Below are 18,450 nucleotides of genomic sequence, written 5' to 3'. Positions count from 1 at the left end.
CTCTACTGTGAAGCTGAATGCTTTTAACTACAGATTAATGGTGTTTATGTAAGTTTTCTTTCCCTACAAATAGTCCTGCTTTTTCTGTACCAAATGAGAAATGGTGAACATGATTCATTTACACATTACTAATCTTTTGATTCTTGATTTTTTTTGTGTTGTAGAGCAAGGAAATTGGGTTACAGATGCATGAAGAGCTGCTGAAGGTGACCAACGAGTTATACACAGTAAGTTCTGCAAATATTGGCCTGGGCTAGTCTTTTTCTCTTTTAAACCAGAATTGGGAAATAGTCCATGATACCTTCACCAAAAAGGTTTCGAAAAGCTATTCTGTTGTTGTTTCTAGGTTTCTGCTTGGATTTTAAACTGCTTAGGGAAGGGAGTTTGAGTTGCTTCTTTGCAATGTCAGTAACTCAATGGAATATTTATGGCTTCAGGGTTATGTAGAAATTGTGACCTGTATCACTTATATTTCAGTGGAGATGAAACACACCTCTTACTATGGGTTTTTTAGACTTAGGAAATTCTGTATCATTATTGTGTTTTGTCGCATGTCTAATAATAATTCATGTGAGAGCTACTGTTCTATGCTTTGGGAATACATAGAAAGGCAAAATATGGTCTATCCTTTTAAAGAACTCACATTTTAATGACAGAGACACAATAAATGAATGGATAGGTAGATAAATATATATGTTCCTCATAGCCCCATTATTTTGTTCACCTAGTGGAGAATGGATTGGAGGAGAAAACAGGAGACAGGGAAACCAATCAAAAGTCTATTGTAATGGTCCAGACATGAAGTGATAGAGGCCTGGATCAGCGGGCTAGATGTGTGAATAAAGCCTTACTCTATTATTATTTAGTCGTGTCTGGCTCTTCATGACCCCATTTGGGCTTTTCTTGGCAGAGATACTAGAGTGGTTTGACATTTCCTTCTCCAGCTCATTTTACAGATGAGGAAACTGAGGCAAACAGGGTGAAGTTGCCTGAGGTGGGGAGAAAGAAAATGAGAGATATTACACAGATTTGACAACAGATTAGATATATGTGATGAGTGTGAATGAGGAGTCAAGATAATTCTGTGCTTGTAAATCGTCCTGGGTAACTGGAAAACGTTTTTTCTATGGTGAAAGGATATTTTGGATGAGAGGAAGGTTTTGGGGAAAAGATAATGAATTCTGTTTTGGATCTATTGAGTTGGAGATACTTTCAGAACATTCGGGGCAAGATGTCCAAAATGGAATTGGTGACTAAAGAGAGGTTAGAGCTGGATCTATAGAGCTGGGAATTATTTATGTGGAATTGGTAATTGATCCCGTGGGAGCTGATGAGATGACCAAAAGAGATAAACTAGAAGGAGAGAAGAGGGCATAGAAAAGAGATTTAAGGGACACCCATGGTTTAGTGAATATGATCTGGATGACCAGCAAAGGAGACATCTGTTAGGTAGGAGGAGGACGGGGACATAGTAGTGTCACACAAATCTAGAAAGAAGACATCTTATTTATGTGTATGATTGACTATAATAGGTACTTAATACTTACTGGAATTTACTCCCTCCCTCCCTCCCTCTCTCTCTCCTTTCCTCCTTTCCTTCCTTCCTTTCTTCCTTCCTTCCTCTTTTCCTTCCTTCCTTCCTTCCTTCCTTCCTTCCTTCCTTCCTTCCTTCCTTCCTTCCTTCCTTCCTTCCTTCCTTCCTTCCTTCCTTCCTTCCCTCTTTTCCTCTTTCCCTCCCTCCCTCCTTCCTTCCCTTTCCTTTCCTTTCTTCCTTCCTCCTTCCCTCCTTTTCTCCCTTCTTCCCTCCCTCCTTCCCTCTTTCCCTCCCTCCTTCCTTCCTTTCTTCCTCTCTCTCTCCCTCCTTTTCTCCCTTCTTCCCTTCCTCCTTCCCTCTTTCCCTTCCTCCTTCCCTCCCTCCTTCCTTCCCTCTCTTCTTTCCTTCCTTCCTAATTGGTGTTAAGTGACTTGCCTAGAATCACACAGCTACTAAGTTTCTGAGGCTGTATTTGAACTCATGTTCTCCTGACTCCAGGGTCAGTGCTCTATCCATTGCACCATCTAGTTGCCCTTGAATTGAAGTTTTATTGTTTTGAATTCCCATGAATTGTCTTAATAATGGCAGCTGTAGGGTTGTATATATAATGTGGGGTCAGGAAGAGCTGGGTTCAACTCCTTTTCTGACAGCTACTCCCTGTATAACTGAGTGAACTGTTTAACTCTAGATTCCTCTAGGACCTAGCTATTAAATAGAATTTGGTTGTCCATCTTTTTATGAGTATTGGTGGAAAGAATTCCCACACTGTAATCATAGCTCCTTTGAGTAATCTATATTTGTGCATTTACTTGTAACTATTATCAGTGAGAGGCAGTATGGCTCATGAACAATGTGTCGGGCTTGGGTTGAAATCGGAACATTTACTAGCTCAGAGACCAGCTGGCCATAGGGAAGTCGCTGAAAGCTCTCAGAGCTCGGGCAACTCTGGAAGACTCTTCCATTATAGGCAGGTGGGAATGTATTGACTAACAATAAAAAACCTTATGGAAAAATCAAAAGATAAGTGGTGTGCTTGTTTCACCAACAATAGGGGAAGGGGGAAGTGGTGAACCTGACTCCTGGGTGAATGGAGCCTTGGTAGATAAATGTATAAAAATAATGAATCAAGGAGACAGGGTGTGTGATTCTCTGAGGCTTGAGGAAGAGGAGGGAAGGATCAAATCTGTGTCCCCTGGGTATTTAATGGGGATGCCTTGTAATCCTGCTTCATCTGTAAATATTGATGATAGTCTCCCCCACTCTTCAAGGACATCGTACGACAAAGCAGAATCCTAGAGCTTGAGAAGTGGAAGGGACCTCAGCAGCTGTCCAGTCCTGGATGAGATGGGGCTGCTTCTACTTTGTGTTTTTTTCCTGTCAATTCTTGTGGCTTCTTGATAGATAAGAAGTTGAGGTTAGCTGAGCTCTGGACCCAGTGGGCTAGTGCTTGTATGGTTTGGGAAATAAGTCCAGTCTCATTATATTTCCTCTGAAATGACTGCTCTTCACATACTTGAAGAGTAGGAAGCTTTTTTTGCCCTGAATCTTCTCTCCTCTAGGATAAACATCCCCCAGTTTCTTAAACTGATGTTAACCCAACCTGGACTCATAGCTTTTGACAGTGCTGGCTACCTTCCTCTGGACACTCTCCTCGTTACTCTCCGGCTCATTAATGTCATTTCTTGACACTTTACTGATCAGAACTGAATGCAACAATGACGAGGGCAGAGTATGGGGGACTAGGACTCCTCCCCACTTTCTAGAAGCCAGGCTTCAGTCCATGCAGCCCAAAATTGCATTTGATTTTATTGGCCACCACATCACTGTGATTGAACTTGTGGTCTTCTAAAACCCTCAGATCTGTTTCAGAACAAAGGCCTTCTTCCTGTCTAGTAAGAGTATTGGCCCAAATTAACCTAGTACTATGATGTAGAATGTGGAGGTTGATTGGATATCCTTGAAAAGTAAGAGACTGATTCTATGATTAGAGATCTGGAATTTGTCTTAATTGTGGCAAGCATCTGTCACCCTCTCTTGAACCTGGTTGCTCTAAACTTGATCTGGAGTAAGAATTCTTGACCTCAAGTCCATGGACTTTAAAAAGAAATTAATAACCATATTTCAGTATAATTGGCTTTATTTGCAATCCCTTACATTTTATTTTATTCATTTAAAGACATTATCATTAGCTGATTTCACACACACACACACATACACACATAATTAATATCATACTGCTTGTCTTCCAATGGGTAAGGGAAAGGGGAATATTATAGAATGCAAAATTTAAAAATTTTAAAATAATAATAATAATAATTTTTAAAAGCTTATTATTCAGAGACTGTAGTGTTCACCAGACTGCCAAAAGGGTCTGTCACACAAAATGGTTAAGAATCCTTGCTCTGGGATTTAAAATATTTAATGTCATTTTGTTACTTTGACCCTCTAGAACTAAAAATTTAGCTTGTGCCTCATTTCCCATTAAGACTTTCTTTTTCTATTTGTGCATGACCCCAAAGGAAACACACTTTCATTATGGTCTAGAATACCTTTTATTGCAAGAAATTACAATTACAAAGGCACTGTAATAAAACCAAAAGCAGTATCCTGATGCTCCAGGAAAGGGTCAGCCATTTCCATGCTCAGCAGTTGTTAATGGCTGAGTTCACAGCTTTGCTTTTCCCAGGGGACCAGATGTTCCCAGAAGTCTAGTAGAGGGGAATTATCAGTCTTAGACCAATGGAATATATTATCTCACTAGGTTCATTAAGCACTTTATTAAAGGACTCCATCAAGAGCCATTTTTTTCTTTCTTCTTCTTCCTCTTCTTCTTCTTCTTCTTCTTCTTCTTCTTCTTCTTCTTCTTCTTCTTCTTCTTCTTCTTCTTCTTCTTCTTCTTCTTCTTCTTCTCCTCCTCCTCCTCCTCCTCCTTCCCTTCCTCTTGTGAGTGAAAGAGCCTATATTAATTACCTACTGGATGCCCAAGTTGTATGCTAAGCTCTGGGGATACAAAGAGAAAATGGCACAATCCCTGTTCATACTGTACTCATTCTAAATAGAGGAGACAATACAGCTATAGATGGAAAGACCTGAGCTAGCTATCAGGCAAATGGTAAGGACCAACGGTCTTCAGGTTTGGTCAAATGGAAATACTTAAGAGTTTGGAGAGTAGTTGTTGCAGGACAGATAATAAAGATTTTTCCCCCCTTTTAGCTGGATGCTGACCCCCTCTTTCTTTCCTTTTGGGAAGTAGTGGTATAATACTGCCGAATTCCTGAATTGGGAGGAACATTGAAGTGTGCATTAGGACTTTCGGCTGAGCCTGTTGCTGTTGCACCTTAGAGATGGATACTTATCTCTAGGATCTCTGTTCAGGAACTTTCCTTCTTTGGCTGGTTGTGGCTGCCTATCTATGGGATCTCTAGAATCCTGAAAGTGATGGTTTTTGATCCCTGATGTCTGAAAGAGGAAGACTTTTATCATGTAGGCAGGCGCTCTTTTGTCCATCAGCCTACCTTTTATACAATATTATGTGTCCTGGGCTGTTGCCATTAAGCAGTCCAGTCTCTTGTTAACTTTCCTCTCTGTGTGATAACAAATAACATTCCCATCACTTTATTGTTTTGGTTCCTTCACCTCAACCCCCCTATTTCTGTTTCCTTGAGTGTAAAGATCCAGGTGGAAATCAGAATAATTCAAAGGAAAGGTCTGCTGACATCATGATACTACTTTCAGACTGGAAGGGTATTGGGCTAGATCTCTAAGGCTCCCAGCAACTCCATGGTTTTGTGAAGACTCCATCATAGCCATCATCCTCTCCCCACCCAGTAAAAGTGCTAGGTTCCATGGATACCTCTTCAGCTATTGCATGCTCATTGATGCTGCTGTTGTGGCAGATATGACAAACAGAGGCTGCTCCACTCTTAAGAAGAAATAATCTTTCAGCCTAGCTCTATTTGGAGTGGACAGGAGCAATGGGGATATAGAGTGGGACCTGGGGAGGGTGGAAGGAAGATCTCAGCAGCTCCCCATTCCCATCTCCTCACACATTCTTCCTCCCTACTGTGAAGCCAAGAAGAGTGTGGGAGGGCTCAGAGCTAGGTTACAGCTGTGCTGCCTACACAGTTAATCACATCACCATCACACACTCTCTAAGGCTTTCTTATATTGTACACTGAGTTCTTTCCCTTGCACACTGGTGAGCTGATCAGCAATTCAATCCAACTTGACAAGTATTTATTTTTACTTTATTTTAATGTTTAGTTTAATTATTTATTAAAATTAGATTTAAACAAAATTTTTAACACTCATTTTCTAAAAACATGAGTTCAAAATTTTCTTCTTCCTTTGCTTTTCCTCCCCCCATTTTGAGAAAGCAAGCAGTTTGATGATTATACATGTGCAGTCATGAAAAGCATTTTCATATTAGCCTTGTTACAAAAGAAAAAACAACCCCCAAAACTCTAAGAATAACAGTCTTTTTAAAAAAAGTATGCCTTGATCTGCATTCAGAATCCATTACTTCTTTCTCTGGAGAAGGATAACATTTTTCACGAGTCCTAAAGAATTATCATTTATCATAAGCTGAGAATAGCTAAGTTATTCACAGTTGATCATCATCATAAAATATTGCTGTTACTATGTATGATGTTCTCCTTGTTCTGCTCAGTTCACTTTGCATCAGTTCATGTAAGTCTTCCCATATTTTTCTGAAAGTTTCTTGGTTATAATTTCTTATGGCACAGTAGTATTCCATCACAATCATATATCATATTTGTTTTAATTTGCATTTCTCTAATCAATAGAGAATTTTTTCATATGATTATAGATAGCTTGATTTCTTCTTATGAAAACTGCCTGTTCATAGCCTTTAATATCAATTAAGCAATGACTTATAATCTTATTTAATTCAACTCAGTCTTTATATATTTGAAAAATGAGGTTTTTATTAGAGTAACTGCTGTGAAAAGTTTCCTCTAATTTCCCGCTTTCCTTCTAATCTTGGCTACATTGATTTTGTTTGTGTAAAATCTTTTCACTTTATGTAGTCAAAATTATCCATTTTACATCTTATAATGCTCTTTATCTCTTGTTTGGTCCCAAATTCTTTCATTATCCATAGATCTAATAGGTAAAATATTACATGGTTCCCTAATTTGGTTATATCATCCTTTATGTCCAAATTATGTATCTATCATGACCTTAATATATAGTTGATCTATACTTAGTTTTCACTAAACTGACTTTTTCAATTTTCCTAGCAAGTTTTATCAAATAACGATTTCTTATCCCCAAATACTGAATATTTGAGTATGTGAAACACTACTTTACTCTGGTCATTTGAGAAATATTATCGAGTATGTACTATGCTGGATGCTACGGATAAAAAAAGTTTCATTGTCAAATTATATAGTTGGAAGAGCATTGTGATGGAGAAAAACCCAATCCTACATTCCTTGTTTTGTTGTTTAACAGAACAACAGAGTAACGGAGCTTAGACAACTGATTACTAGACAATTCACTACTCTGGACCTCAGCTTCCTCATCTATAAAAAATGAGGATATTGGATTAAAAGATTTCTGAGATCCTTTCTAGTTCTAAATCTTATCATCTCGTCAGAGCCTCTCCTCATTTAAGAAACACAGGAAACAGTCCATGTTCTCATAAAGCTTATATTTTCGTAGAGGAAGATAAGAATATAATCCCTGTGTCAGATCCTCCTTGCTGACAAGAAAGGTCCAGCCACATTGGGGACCTCTTAGTTTTCCAGCTTATTTGTCCTCATCAAGATAGAACCTGTGAACTCTATTAATCTTACATTCCCCAAAGAATAGCCCCAAGCTCTCCCCTAAAGCAGTTGGTGTTGCAAAGCTTCAAAACAGAACTCTTAATTTATTGGGTTAAGGACACAATTGATTCAATATCCCAGTTTATCAAGTCAAGAGATCTCTCCTCTTCCAACAGTCTCATTCCTCAGGGGATCTATACTGTCAGTGCCCTCATGACTTATTAATAGAAGTATGCAGAAGCCAGTTTTTGAGAGCTCATTGTTAAATTTTCAATGTGAGCATTTACACCTCTGGAATCACTACAAATCAAGGCTTGATTTATTATTTGTTGATTGTCTAGCCTTAGGAAAGCATTAATAATGCAAATTAAATTTAAAAGTGTGTATGTATGTATCTCCCCCCATAGAGCTAGATTGTTAAACATTTACCAGCATACCCCTGTTTTGCTCTATCCACTTTGCCTGAAGTCATCAAGAATGCTTTTGAAAACCCAGGGAATCCAATCATCACATTGGATGGTGATTAGAGAATCCTCCTCTTCATCTTCATCCTCCTCCTCTTTCTCCTCATCACTGGCATTTATACAGTGCTCTAAGGTTCACAAAGTGCTTTTATATCCATTATCTCCCTTAAGTCTCACAACATCCTTTGCTTGTGGTCCTTGCCTGAGTTGTAACCCAGAAAGAAGGCAGGTCCAGAACTTTGTGGTTCTGTCGTGTGTGAAGTTGCTTATTTCCTAGCAGATTGCCTCTAATTGCTCTGTTCTCACCCTGGTCCATCTAGTCCCGGCTGTGCTCAGTTCTATTTTGCTGCACCCCATTCTTTGACTCTTCTAGTAGTTGGTACTGGTTTCTCTCCAGTTATGTCCCTGGAGCAGCCAGACACAGGCCAGGTTTGCTTGGAGCATGGATAGGGCCATGTTCAGTGCTTCTTATGGCTACAATCTCTTCAGGATTAACTGTTGCCATCTTATTTCAGCTTTTTGCTGTTTTCCTTACTCTTTACCAAAAGACATAATTTGGCCAATTTTTTTTCTTGGATTACTCAAAGTCTGTCTCTTTTTTTCTGAGTTGATTTATGGTGAGCCCCTAAGTATTTACTGTTTCCTTCCAGCATTTGCTTGGTTGATGTCCCTCAACTCATGTCATCCCTTCCACTGTGTTTTTGAGAGTTCAGAGAAACCCTCCTACTCTCTTTCTACTTTTCTTATTATGTTCTCTCTTTCTCTAGGGAAGCAGGCTTGGGCTATGTAAATAGCAGAAGCTGTAGGTACAATACAATATGCTTGCTAATGGGAGAAAACTAAAAGAAATCCACAGGGAAACACGACAAAACTGCCCATTATGGGTCAGTTGTCTCCTTTAGCTGAGAATACCTTTAGAGAATTTGGGCAAAAAAAAAAGCATCCTGGGGCCAGATTTCACCTGGGGACTTCTATTAGGAACATTATTTCCAAATCATGAAAAGCCCCTTTGTGTCCAGTGTTGCAGTGTGTCCCTCACTGCCCCCTCCTGCCACATATATAATATAGTTAATTAATCTTGCAATAAGCTTTTCAGGATCCAGCTGTAGTGTATTTCCTTCAAAGCACAGCACAATGACATGGCATGGGGACAATATGACTTTGTTCCAGCCTCAAAGGGTGCGGAAAGTCACAGTTCCAGCAGCATCTTGGTACAGGTAGATATTACTTTAAAATAATAAAAAAACTTTAAAACAAACATAGTGATGGTCAGGAGGCTGGGGCCAAGTTGTAGGTGTTTTAGCTTTGACTCTCAGGCAAAGATCTGCAAATGCATGACCTTAGATCCTGTGCCCCCTAAAAACAGCTTGGCTCAGAAGACTGGGAAACTCTCACACCATGGGCTGCTCGGTCTCTTAGCTATTTCCCCTCAAGCTTTGCCCCTCATCTTCCCAGCAATTTTCATATCAGTTTTCTCTCTATGCTTCCTTTGGCAACAAAATCAAAGCCTGAAAGTTTTTCCTATTCCAAAGCTTTGTGAACTTTTTGTGAAAATTGGTAAAATGCCTGGCGTATTGTAGACATTTAATAAATGTTCGTTGAATGAAGAATGAATTAATGAATGAACATAGGATGTCAGAACTTTTAACATAAAGGACTTCCTAAGGGAAAGGAATAAATATATAATCTCTACTATATGTCAGGCACTATGTTACATTCTGTTTACAACACAACACACAACAACAACATGAGATAGATGCATTATTATCTCCATTTTACAGTTGATAAAATGGAGGCAAGCAGACATTAAATTAATTGTCCAAGGTCACATATTTAGGAAGTGTCTGAGCCTGGATTTGAATTCACATTTTCCTGACTCCAGGTCGAGGGCTCTCTCTATCCATTTACTGCAGCAGCCTCTATCTACAGCCACCTAGAAAATTAGATTTCTTCAGAAATTAATGAGTTCCAGAAGCTGGGTGATCATTTCTTAGGGCCACTAAGTCTTTGAAAGAACCAAAAAGCAGACTCATTTCTTTCTTTTTTTTTTGCTACATAAATATGACATTATTATTATTATTATTATTCTGATCCATAAGGAAATATGGAAGATAATGATAATATTCATTAGTATGAATTTAATAGTAGACCTAGAATGAAAATGCTACACGGTTAAATATCTTTGCTTTGCTTAGATTTTTTTTTTGGGGGGGGCAAGGCAATTGGGTTTAAGTGACTTTCCTGGGATTACATAGCTAATAAATGTTAAGTGTCTGAGGCTGAATTTGAACTCAGGTCCTCCTGACTTCAGGATCAGTGTTCTATGCACTGTGCCATCTAGCTATCCCTACTTTACTTAGGTTTAAAAAAAATTGTTTTATGGAAGATTTTTGTCTTCACATTACAATCATTTCTAGACCACTTCCTATCCCCCTTTTCCCCATCACATTAGAATCTTTCTTTGTAATAAAGAAAAATAATTAAACAAAAACATCCAATATAGTGACTTCAACCAACAATGAGCAGATTCATTTCTACTGTCCTTGATCCCAAGAGCATAGACCACTGTGCTAAGTTGGATATAGAGTCCCACTTATTTTTTCTCAGCTGAAAGAAACAAAGGACCTTCCCTCATTCCTTTGCCCTGGGTGAGCATCAGCCAATGATGGAGGTCCCTGTTTCCCGAGGTGCTGACATCCCGTAGGATGATGTCATGGTTCTAGGTCTTTGTTGCTTGCAGCTAAAATGAGTGTCTAGGGATGATGTTTCTGGCTGCTTTCATCACTGAGGTTCTGTGAAGGTACCAGAAGAAAACATTTATGTTACAGGGAGACTGAATAAAATTGTCGGCTCCTGATGGACCATTCTATGGATTACTTGGTATATATTCTAAATGATCAGCTGTCTTCTTCCTGTATCCTCCTCCCCCAGTTTTCCATTCATCTTGGACCATCGGTACCATTACTGTTAATTGCAAAGTTTCATTTCTTCATTAACAAATGAAGGCCAAAAACTTACTCCATAAATTGTCTCTTAGACAGATAAATATTAAGCTCCTGTGGTGTGGCAAAGCCCTTCTTGGGGAGGACACAAAAGAATTAGGAATCACATTTTTGCCATGGAGAATCAAGGGCAACAAGACTGATTTATATGAAACAACTTGGAGAATGTTTAAGACAATTTATAATCAGGCCTGACCCTGTCAGTCCCTCAGCTTTTTTCCTGTATTTCTTCTCCCTTTCATAACCAAAAGGTCACCTCTAGTCATTGCTTTAATTTCTTCCTTTTCTGCTTCCTTTTCGGCCTCTTGTAATCTGTTTTTAATACTGTCACTGGACTAAAACTGCTCTCTTCAAATTAACCAGTAATCTGTGAACTGTTGTTAAACTAGTCATCAGTGAACTGTTATTAAACTAGTCATCAAACAGGGACTTCTTAGCGATATCACTATGAGGACTTTGGAGAGATCAAGAAAAGAGGAAACAGATTTGTATATTAGAAATAAATATTTAGAGTAGTTCTCTTTCTAATGGTAAAGAATTAGAAATTAAGGAGATACTCATTAATTAGGGAATAAACAGATGATGATATTTAAAGTGATATTATGTCATAAGAAATGACCAAAAAGAAGGTATCAGAGAAACCTGGAAAGAAATATGTGAAGTGCACATTAAGCATATTGTTGTTCATGGTGCAATTCATATGGTTGATATCCACCAAACTTTCTAAGGTTTCTAAAACCTTATTCTAAATTTCTAGAAGGAAAATGTTTAAATTTCGTATATCTCTGCATAAGTATTGGTTTTAATTTAGGTTTTATTCATTTCACAGACATTTCAATGGATGCAATTTTCAATAAACCTTTTTATAGCTTAAAAAAATAAATATGTGAAGTGAGTAAAAACAAGAGAATCATTTATACCTTTGCTAAATGGGCTGAATGGCCATCTATACCATAGCAACAGCATTAAAAAAACAAAATAACTTTGAGAGGCTTTCTAATCAATGCAATATCCAACAATAATTCAAAAGACTGATGATAAAGCATGTTATTTTTTTGATTATGGGAGAAGAAAGGAAGAAGAGGGAAATTGGAGGGAGAAAGAAAAGAAAGAAGAGAAAAAAGAAAAGAAAGAGGATCATTGCAACATGTTTTTAAAATGCCCCAAAGAGAACAGAAGGAAAACCAGAAGGAATCACAGACATGCAGAATAGCTTTGAAAGACTGAATTCATTATATTCTTCAAAAGGGAAACAATACATAATAGAGATTTAAATGTTCATGAGCAATCTCTCTGTTCTACTGTATCTGTGGAACTGTTTATTTTAGTTGATGTTTGTTAAGTGTAGAACTTTTAAAATAGAAAGAAAAAGCACCAACTACTGCTAAATCTACCAGCCTTTTCTTATTCCTCATTCTAATTGATGTCTTTTTACTTTTGCATATTGATCTCTGCTTTCTTCTAAATTCTTTTTTCTTTCCTTTTGCTCATTTCTCTCCTTTTTCTCTTTCTACCTATTTGGCAATTCAATGTCAGCCTCCTGGGTAGATCCTTCCCTGCAGATCCTTCTTCATATGGATGGCTTTCCTCAATCATTCTTTCATCATCACCTACCACTGGAATGTTCCATTTTAAAAAATCTAATTATGTCATTGTATTTTTCCTAAAACTTATCTTCACTCCAAACTTTCCTAGTTCTATTGAGGGTACTAACCTTTTGGTTACTTCAGTTTCATCCTTGATTTTTCTCTTCCTCTTACCATTTATATAAAGTCAACAGAATTAGGAAATTTTAGAGAAGGGATAGATTTTGAGTTCTATTTTGTACACCTTAATTTTGAGATACCTATAGGATAGATGAGTTATTATTGCCCAGCAGTTTAGGAGAGAAAATAGGGTTTTAGAGAGAGAGTTTAATGGATCATCTGCATAGAAAAATTTCAGGTGCCTACAGAAATAGGTGTATTTCTTTTTGTCCACTCATAAAGCTTCTACCGTAGTTCAATTTTTTTTATTACTTCATAATTGGCCTCCCTGCCACTACTGTATTCTTAAAATATTATTATTATATTTTGTTTTTGCATCACCTAAATTCCCCTTCCCCCCCCCATTCTTTGTCTCCTCATATAGAACCATTCCCATATAACAAAAAAAAAAAAAAAAGGAGAAAGAAGAACACAATCAGCAAAATTAATATATATGTAGAAAAACTAAAAATATATTCAGTATTCCACACTCATGGACCTCTCATCTCTGTAAATAGTGGTGGGAGGTTATTCTTGATCTTTATAATTTGGGAACATTCACTTTCATTTACTTTATGGTGGTTGTTCTTTCTAGTTTCACTGTTATAGTCATTGTGCATATTGCTTTCTTGGCTTGATTTACAGTATTCTTCATTAGTTCATGTCTTTTTGTTTTCATTATAGTTCTTATTTCTTACAGCCAAATAATAATTATATTCGTGTCTTACAATTTCTTCATGTCCTAACAAATTGCTAATCAATGGACATTTATTTTGGTTTCGGTTGTTTGCTATTACAAAAGTGTTGTTTTAAATATTTTGGCATATATAGGGACTTTCTACTTATCCTATATGGAGATATATCATATCTGTTATATATGGAGACTTTCTTCTTATTGTATATCTAGTAGTGGAATCTCTGCATCAGAGGATTTGGGTATCATTATATCTTCTTTTTAATCTATATTTCATACAGATGCCAAATTGATATTATATTATCATCTACTAGTATATTAGTATACTCTATTAGCATAATAGAGTATATTTTATCAACAGATTTGCTAAAATCTATCTAAACTATAACCTTGATTTAGAAGTCAATTAGCTCTCCCAAAAAGGAAATGTCACTTAGGCATGAATTGGCCAAGCTGGTCCTTTGTAGTCACCCATTCCCTTTTGAGATATTCAATAACTATCTTTTCGATGATATGGTCTATATAGATTTATATATCTATATATCTAAATATATATCTATCTATATATGTATCCATAGATATATATCTATAGATATATATCTATATATCCTATAGATTTCAGACTATTCTCTTCCTTTTATTGAAAACTAGTTTAACATTTACCTTTCTTCAATCTTGTGGCAGCCCTCTGTTTCCTTTGAGCTTGTAGTCACAGCTTACAGTAAGCTTGTTTGTTGCTTTTTGCTGTTTAGGGAAATACTACCCTTAATCTTTTCCCATATTTCTATAATTATATTGTAAGTGACTTTGTTTTGTGCTGCCGTTGTTCTCCATTGGGTTACTCTACTTGGTAAATGATTGTGTTTGCTGGGTGAGATGGTTTCTGACTTCTTTAGGACTTTGCGGTGGCTACTTTTCCAAAGTTAAACTTCTCTAAAAGTGGTGATAATCAGTGTTTCCCCATTTCTTAATAAGCAGATTATTTAAATAGTTCATACTAGAGTTGTAATTGCAGTATCTTCTCCTTTTTTTCTTTTGAATTTGGTATTGATTTATACCTTTGTCCTATCTAATTAATGGATTGATTTTACTTAGGCAAGTGATCCCAAAATGATTCCTAAATCAATAAAAAGTTGTTTTCTATTTATATAGAATGGCTTTCATTTTTTAGAATATTCAGTAGCAACCATGTCCAGTATATCCCAAGTCTTTTAAAAAAGAATATTTTTGATGCCTTTTATTTTTTACTTACATACATACATGTACATATTAATAATCATTTATGTTATGGAGATATGTTGCTATATGTACCTTCAGCCAATTCATTAATAAAAATGGAGGAAGTACATCAATCCTATGTTTCCACTTTCCTTCCCTGTAACTTTCTGGACCAAAGTCTCCTTCTGTGACTACCAATCCTTTTGGTGTGTTGCTTTCTCTAGGAAAATATAAGTGCTTGAGTCCAATTCTGCACCTAACAATGCTATTTCATCCCCTCCTTTCTTTGATCATTGTTGAATAGAACAGGGTTAATGGCACGTTACTCTTGCCACAAATACATGATCATTAGTTTTAGCACTGGAAAAGACCTTAGAGGGTAGCTAGTTTAATGTCTTCATTTTATAGATAAAGAAATTGAGGTTAGAACAGTAAATTGTTGTTTGGTTTTTTCAACCATGTCCCAATTCTTTATGACCCCATTTGGGGTTTTTATGGCAAAAACACTAGAGTGCTTTGCTATTTACTTCTCCAATTCATTTTACAGATGAGGAAACTGAGGCAGACAGAGGTTATGTAATTTGCCCAGAGGCACACAGCTGCTAAGCCAGGTTTGAATTCAGAATATATGACTTTACACTCATCATGCCTTTTCAGTCCATTCTTGCATCCTGTCTGACTCTAGTCTGTGTCCTCCCACACAACTGTTCTCTCTATTTTGGCGATTCCTTGGATATGAGGAAGCCTCAGACGGTCTACCTGCTGCTGTTTGTTGCTCTTGCTGCCTCCCCACTGGCCCCGACTCCTTTTTGGCCCTTCGTTCCTTGGGTGATGATACACACTTATTCAGCTCACCTGGCCATGGGAGTCCTTCAGTCTACTTACACACACCATGCTTCTTTCCATTGCCCTTTGACTCACCTGTTATTCTGATTCTTCACGAATCAGGTTGGTCTGTGATTCACAGCCTTGGTGACATCAGAAAAACAAGAGTCTAAAATAAGATGGGATTTTGAGTTGGGCGACTTGGGATCATTGAAAGCCTTGTATGGCTCCCCAGATGCTTTCCATCCCCCCCCATTCATTTCTTGGCCCTGTTCCTCATCCATCTGTATCAGCTGTCCTAAAGGGTTCTAATGAACGGTAATTGCAGCAAGAAAACTTGCATAGACAGAGCATTATTACTACATCCCTGTGTCCTAATTATGGGGAGAGAGGTAACGTGATGCAGTGGTTAGGTCTCAGGAAGAAAGGGTATTCTTAGAACACTAATCTTTGGGTATTCTACTGAATTCAATATATCACCTCCTCTTATAGTATGTATAAAGGATGAAATGAATGACACTGGAGGTCAATTCCCAAGGCAACTCTCTAAGACTATAAGTGAGTTTCTAATTAGGGAGTTCCCACACAAGGATTTCTCATACCTGTGTAATCACAGGTAAAAAATAAATTATTGGGAAGGACCGTTTGACTCAAAGCTTTGATTCATCAGTGGAACCATTCAACATGAGTTGGTGATCTCAGAACAAAGCACAGGAATGGTTGAATAATGGGAGTGCACCTCATTGGCAAATTAGTAATAATAACCAACATCTATATAGTGATTTACCATTTGTAAGCTGTTTAGTTTATGTTTCCTCATTTGATCATCACAGTAACCCTGTTATTATCCCTATTTTATAGGTAAGGAAAAACTGATTCTGACAGAAGTTAAATTATTTAGCCCAGGTTCATGCAACATGTGACTTAAGGCAGAATTCTAATTCAGGATTTCATAGCTAAGTTCAGCTCTCTAACTGCTAGCCCCCCTCTCTAGAGCCCAGCATCTTATATCCTATAGGGTTAAAGTCCTGTAGGCTTCTTTCCACTCACAAAACCTTTTCGCTAGAGAAATTTGTTCATGACTGGATAGATAGGTATATAAATCAAGTGTTTACTGATAACAAATCATAATTTCACGATCCCTACATTCAGTTACGAGATCCCATTTGGGTTCGTGATCCATTGGTTAAGAAAGTGGCTTTCCAGAGCACAGAATTGCTGAGGAGACTCAGGAAGCCTCCTAAACTTCACTAAGAAAAGAGATTTAGGAAGATGGATGTGTGGATGCAATCTGTGATCGAGGATTGACTGTTACATCCCAATAGAAATTTAAAGATGCAACCTCTATGAGATGAGAATACAGGTCTGGTCTTATTATTGACTATTGATCCCTGATAATTGACAAACTCATGGCTGCCTCTAGATTTCTCAGCCCTACCTAGATTCACACAGGCTGGCTGATGTCTATAGAGAATTTGATTCTCCTAGGAATTTGAAAAATAACTCTTTTCTTCTGGACCATCGCCCAGGATGCTAGTCAGAGGGAAATGCCATAGCCACAACATGGTGAAAAAGGAGGCCTGACCACCAGACATGGAAGAGGTAGAATTCCTCAGTAGGATAAGTATAAACACTGGTTCCCTGGACTGAACTCCCCAGGAGCAGAGCTATGCAAATCACTTCTTAGCTTCGAAATTCTTCATCTTTTTAAAAATGTTATGTAACCCTTTGAAAGTCTGGCAAAGATTGTAACCCTTTTCCCAGAATCATGGTTTTAAATGCATAAAATACATAGCATTATAAAGAAAAATAATTAAATTGAAATAATTATCAAAATGTTGAAACAAGAACAACAACAACAAAATTAAGTTCAAAGACCTCAGGGTGAGAACTTCTGACTTAGGAGATGTTTTGGGGGTGTGTGTGAATAAGGCAGGGGAAAAGTATTTTATTGAAAACTCTTGATATAAACAGAAAGTTGTAACAAAATTTATTTTTTAAAACAAACTTTAGCCCCCAATTTTTTTATGCTCAGAACCATTTCATTTTGTATTTTAAAAATCCTACATTTTGTATCAGTGTGTGACATTTAGGAAAATAATTTCTTCTCCAGAAGATACTATTCAATTTTAGGGCTATATAAACACACACACACACACACACACACACACACACACACACACCCTGTTACCACAACTTCTCTAAGAAATCTTTCATTCTGGCAGTTCCTGAAATTTCAGCTCCTTCATTAAACAGGTAGTCTACTGCCCAATCCCATTCTCTCTTTTGATGTTTGAGACTGAAATATATATTTTTTTCATTTCAGGGACTTGTTTTGTTTATATGAATCATTTTTAGTTAATTATGTCACAGTTCATTTTATTTTTTTAGTGTCTGTAGAATTGGGAATGACATTGAGTTTGGGAGAAGGAAAGGAATAGGTTCTCTAAGTCCCAGCTTCTTCAACTGTGAGTGACAACTCTATGTGGATCTCATAATTGAATGTGGGAATTGCAAAATTATGATTTATTATCAGTAAATGTTTGGTTTTTATACCTATTCTGTATCCTTATACCTGGAGTCACATAAAAATTTCTTGGGAGAAAATGGGTCACAAGTGGAAAAAATTTAAGTAGCCTTGGTCTAGATAAGCAGAAAGCCCTTGTTAGAGATAATGTCTTCTTACCCACAGTTCCAAACTCGTAAACAGCAATCTTTATGGTGTCAGTCACCACAAAAAAGGAGGTTGATTTCTGTACAATGTGTAATTTATTTTACTTGTGGAAATTCCCTTTACAAATCAATGTTGCTACTGTGCATTTATTCTTCAGAGCATGGAGAGAATTCAGAACTTAGAGTTTCTGCTTTTACCATTGTGGTCCTTCAAAATTACATAGGAAATTAGAACATGGAAAAGTAGATGAATGCATTCTTAGCACAAGATTGGGATCTCTTTGCGTCTGCAGCAACCTGGTTTTGCTACTAGATGGTTCATATACAAGTGGGCTTGGCTATTTGGACACATTCTAAGCAGAAGTTGCTGAATGACCAGGTCAAGTTGGCAGGAAGGTGGCTCTTAAGGAGCTTCAAACTAGTGGATTAATGAAATAGAAAGCTATTAAAGGAGAAATGGTCTCTGTCTCTAGGAGGGATAATCTAGTCTTATTGGGAAAATGCTA

At 37.3% G+C, this 18,450-nt stretch overlaps 1 protein-coding gene across 4 annotated transcripts in view; it reads left to right on the top strand.

Annotated features, from left to right (window-relative positions):
- Window positions 1-18,450, top strand: part of SRGAP3 (SLIT-ROBO Rho GTPase activating protein 3) — a 278,275-nt gene that overhangs the window by 174,862 nt on the left and 84,963 nt on the right. For all 4 annotated transcript variants that reach the window (XM_051981475.1, XM_051981466.1, XM_051981457.1 and 1 more), the window contains exon 4: window positions 165-227. In XM_051981475.1, the coding sequence (XP_051837435.1) occupies window positions 165-227 (63 nt within the window). The remainder of the gene's footprint in view (window positions 1-164; window positions 228-18,450) is intronic.

The sequence above is a fragment of the Antechinus flavipes genome, chromosome 1 (genome assembly GCF_016432865.1).
Source record: "Antechinus flavipes isolate AdamAnt ecotype Samford, QLD, Australia chromosome 1, AdamAnt_v2, whole genome shotgun sequence".
In the NCBI taxonomy this organism is placed as follows: Eukaryota; Metazoa; Chordata; class Mammalia; order Dasyuromorphia; family Dasyuridae; genus Antechinus; species Antechinus flavipes.
The sequence above is the reverse complement of the archived record's forward strand: the minus strand, read 5'-3'. Positions and strand labels throughout refer to the sequence as shown.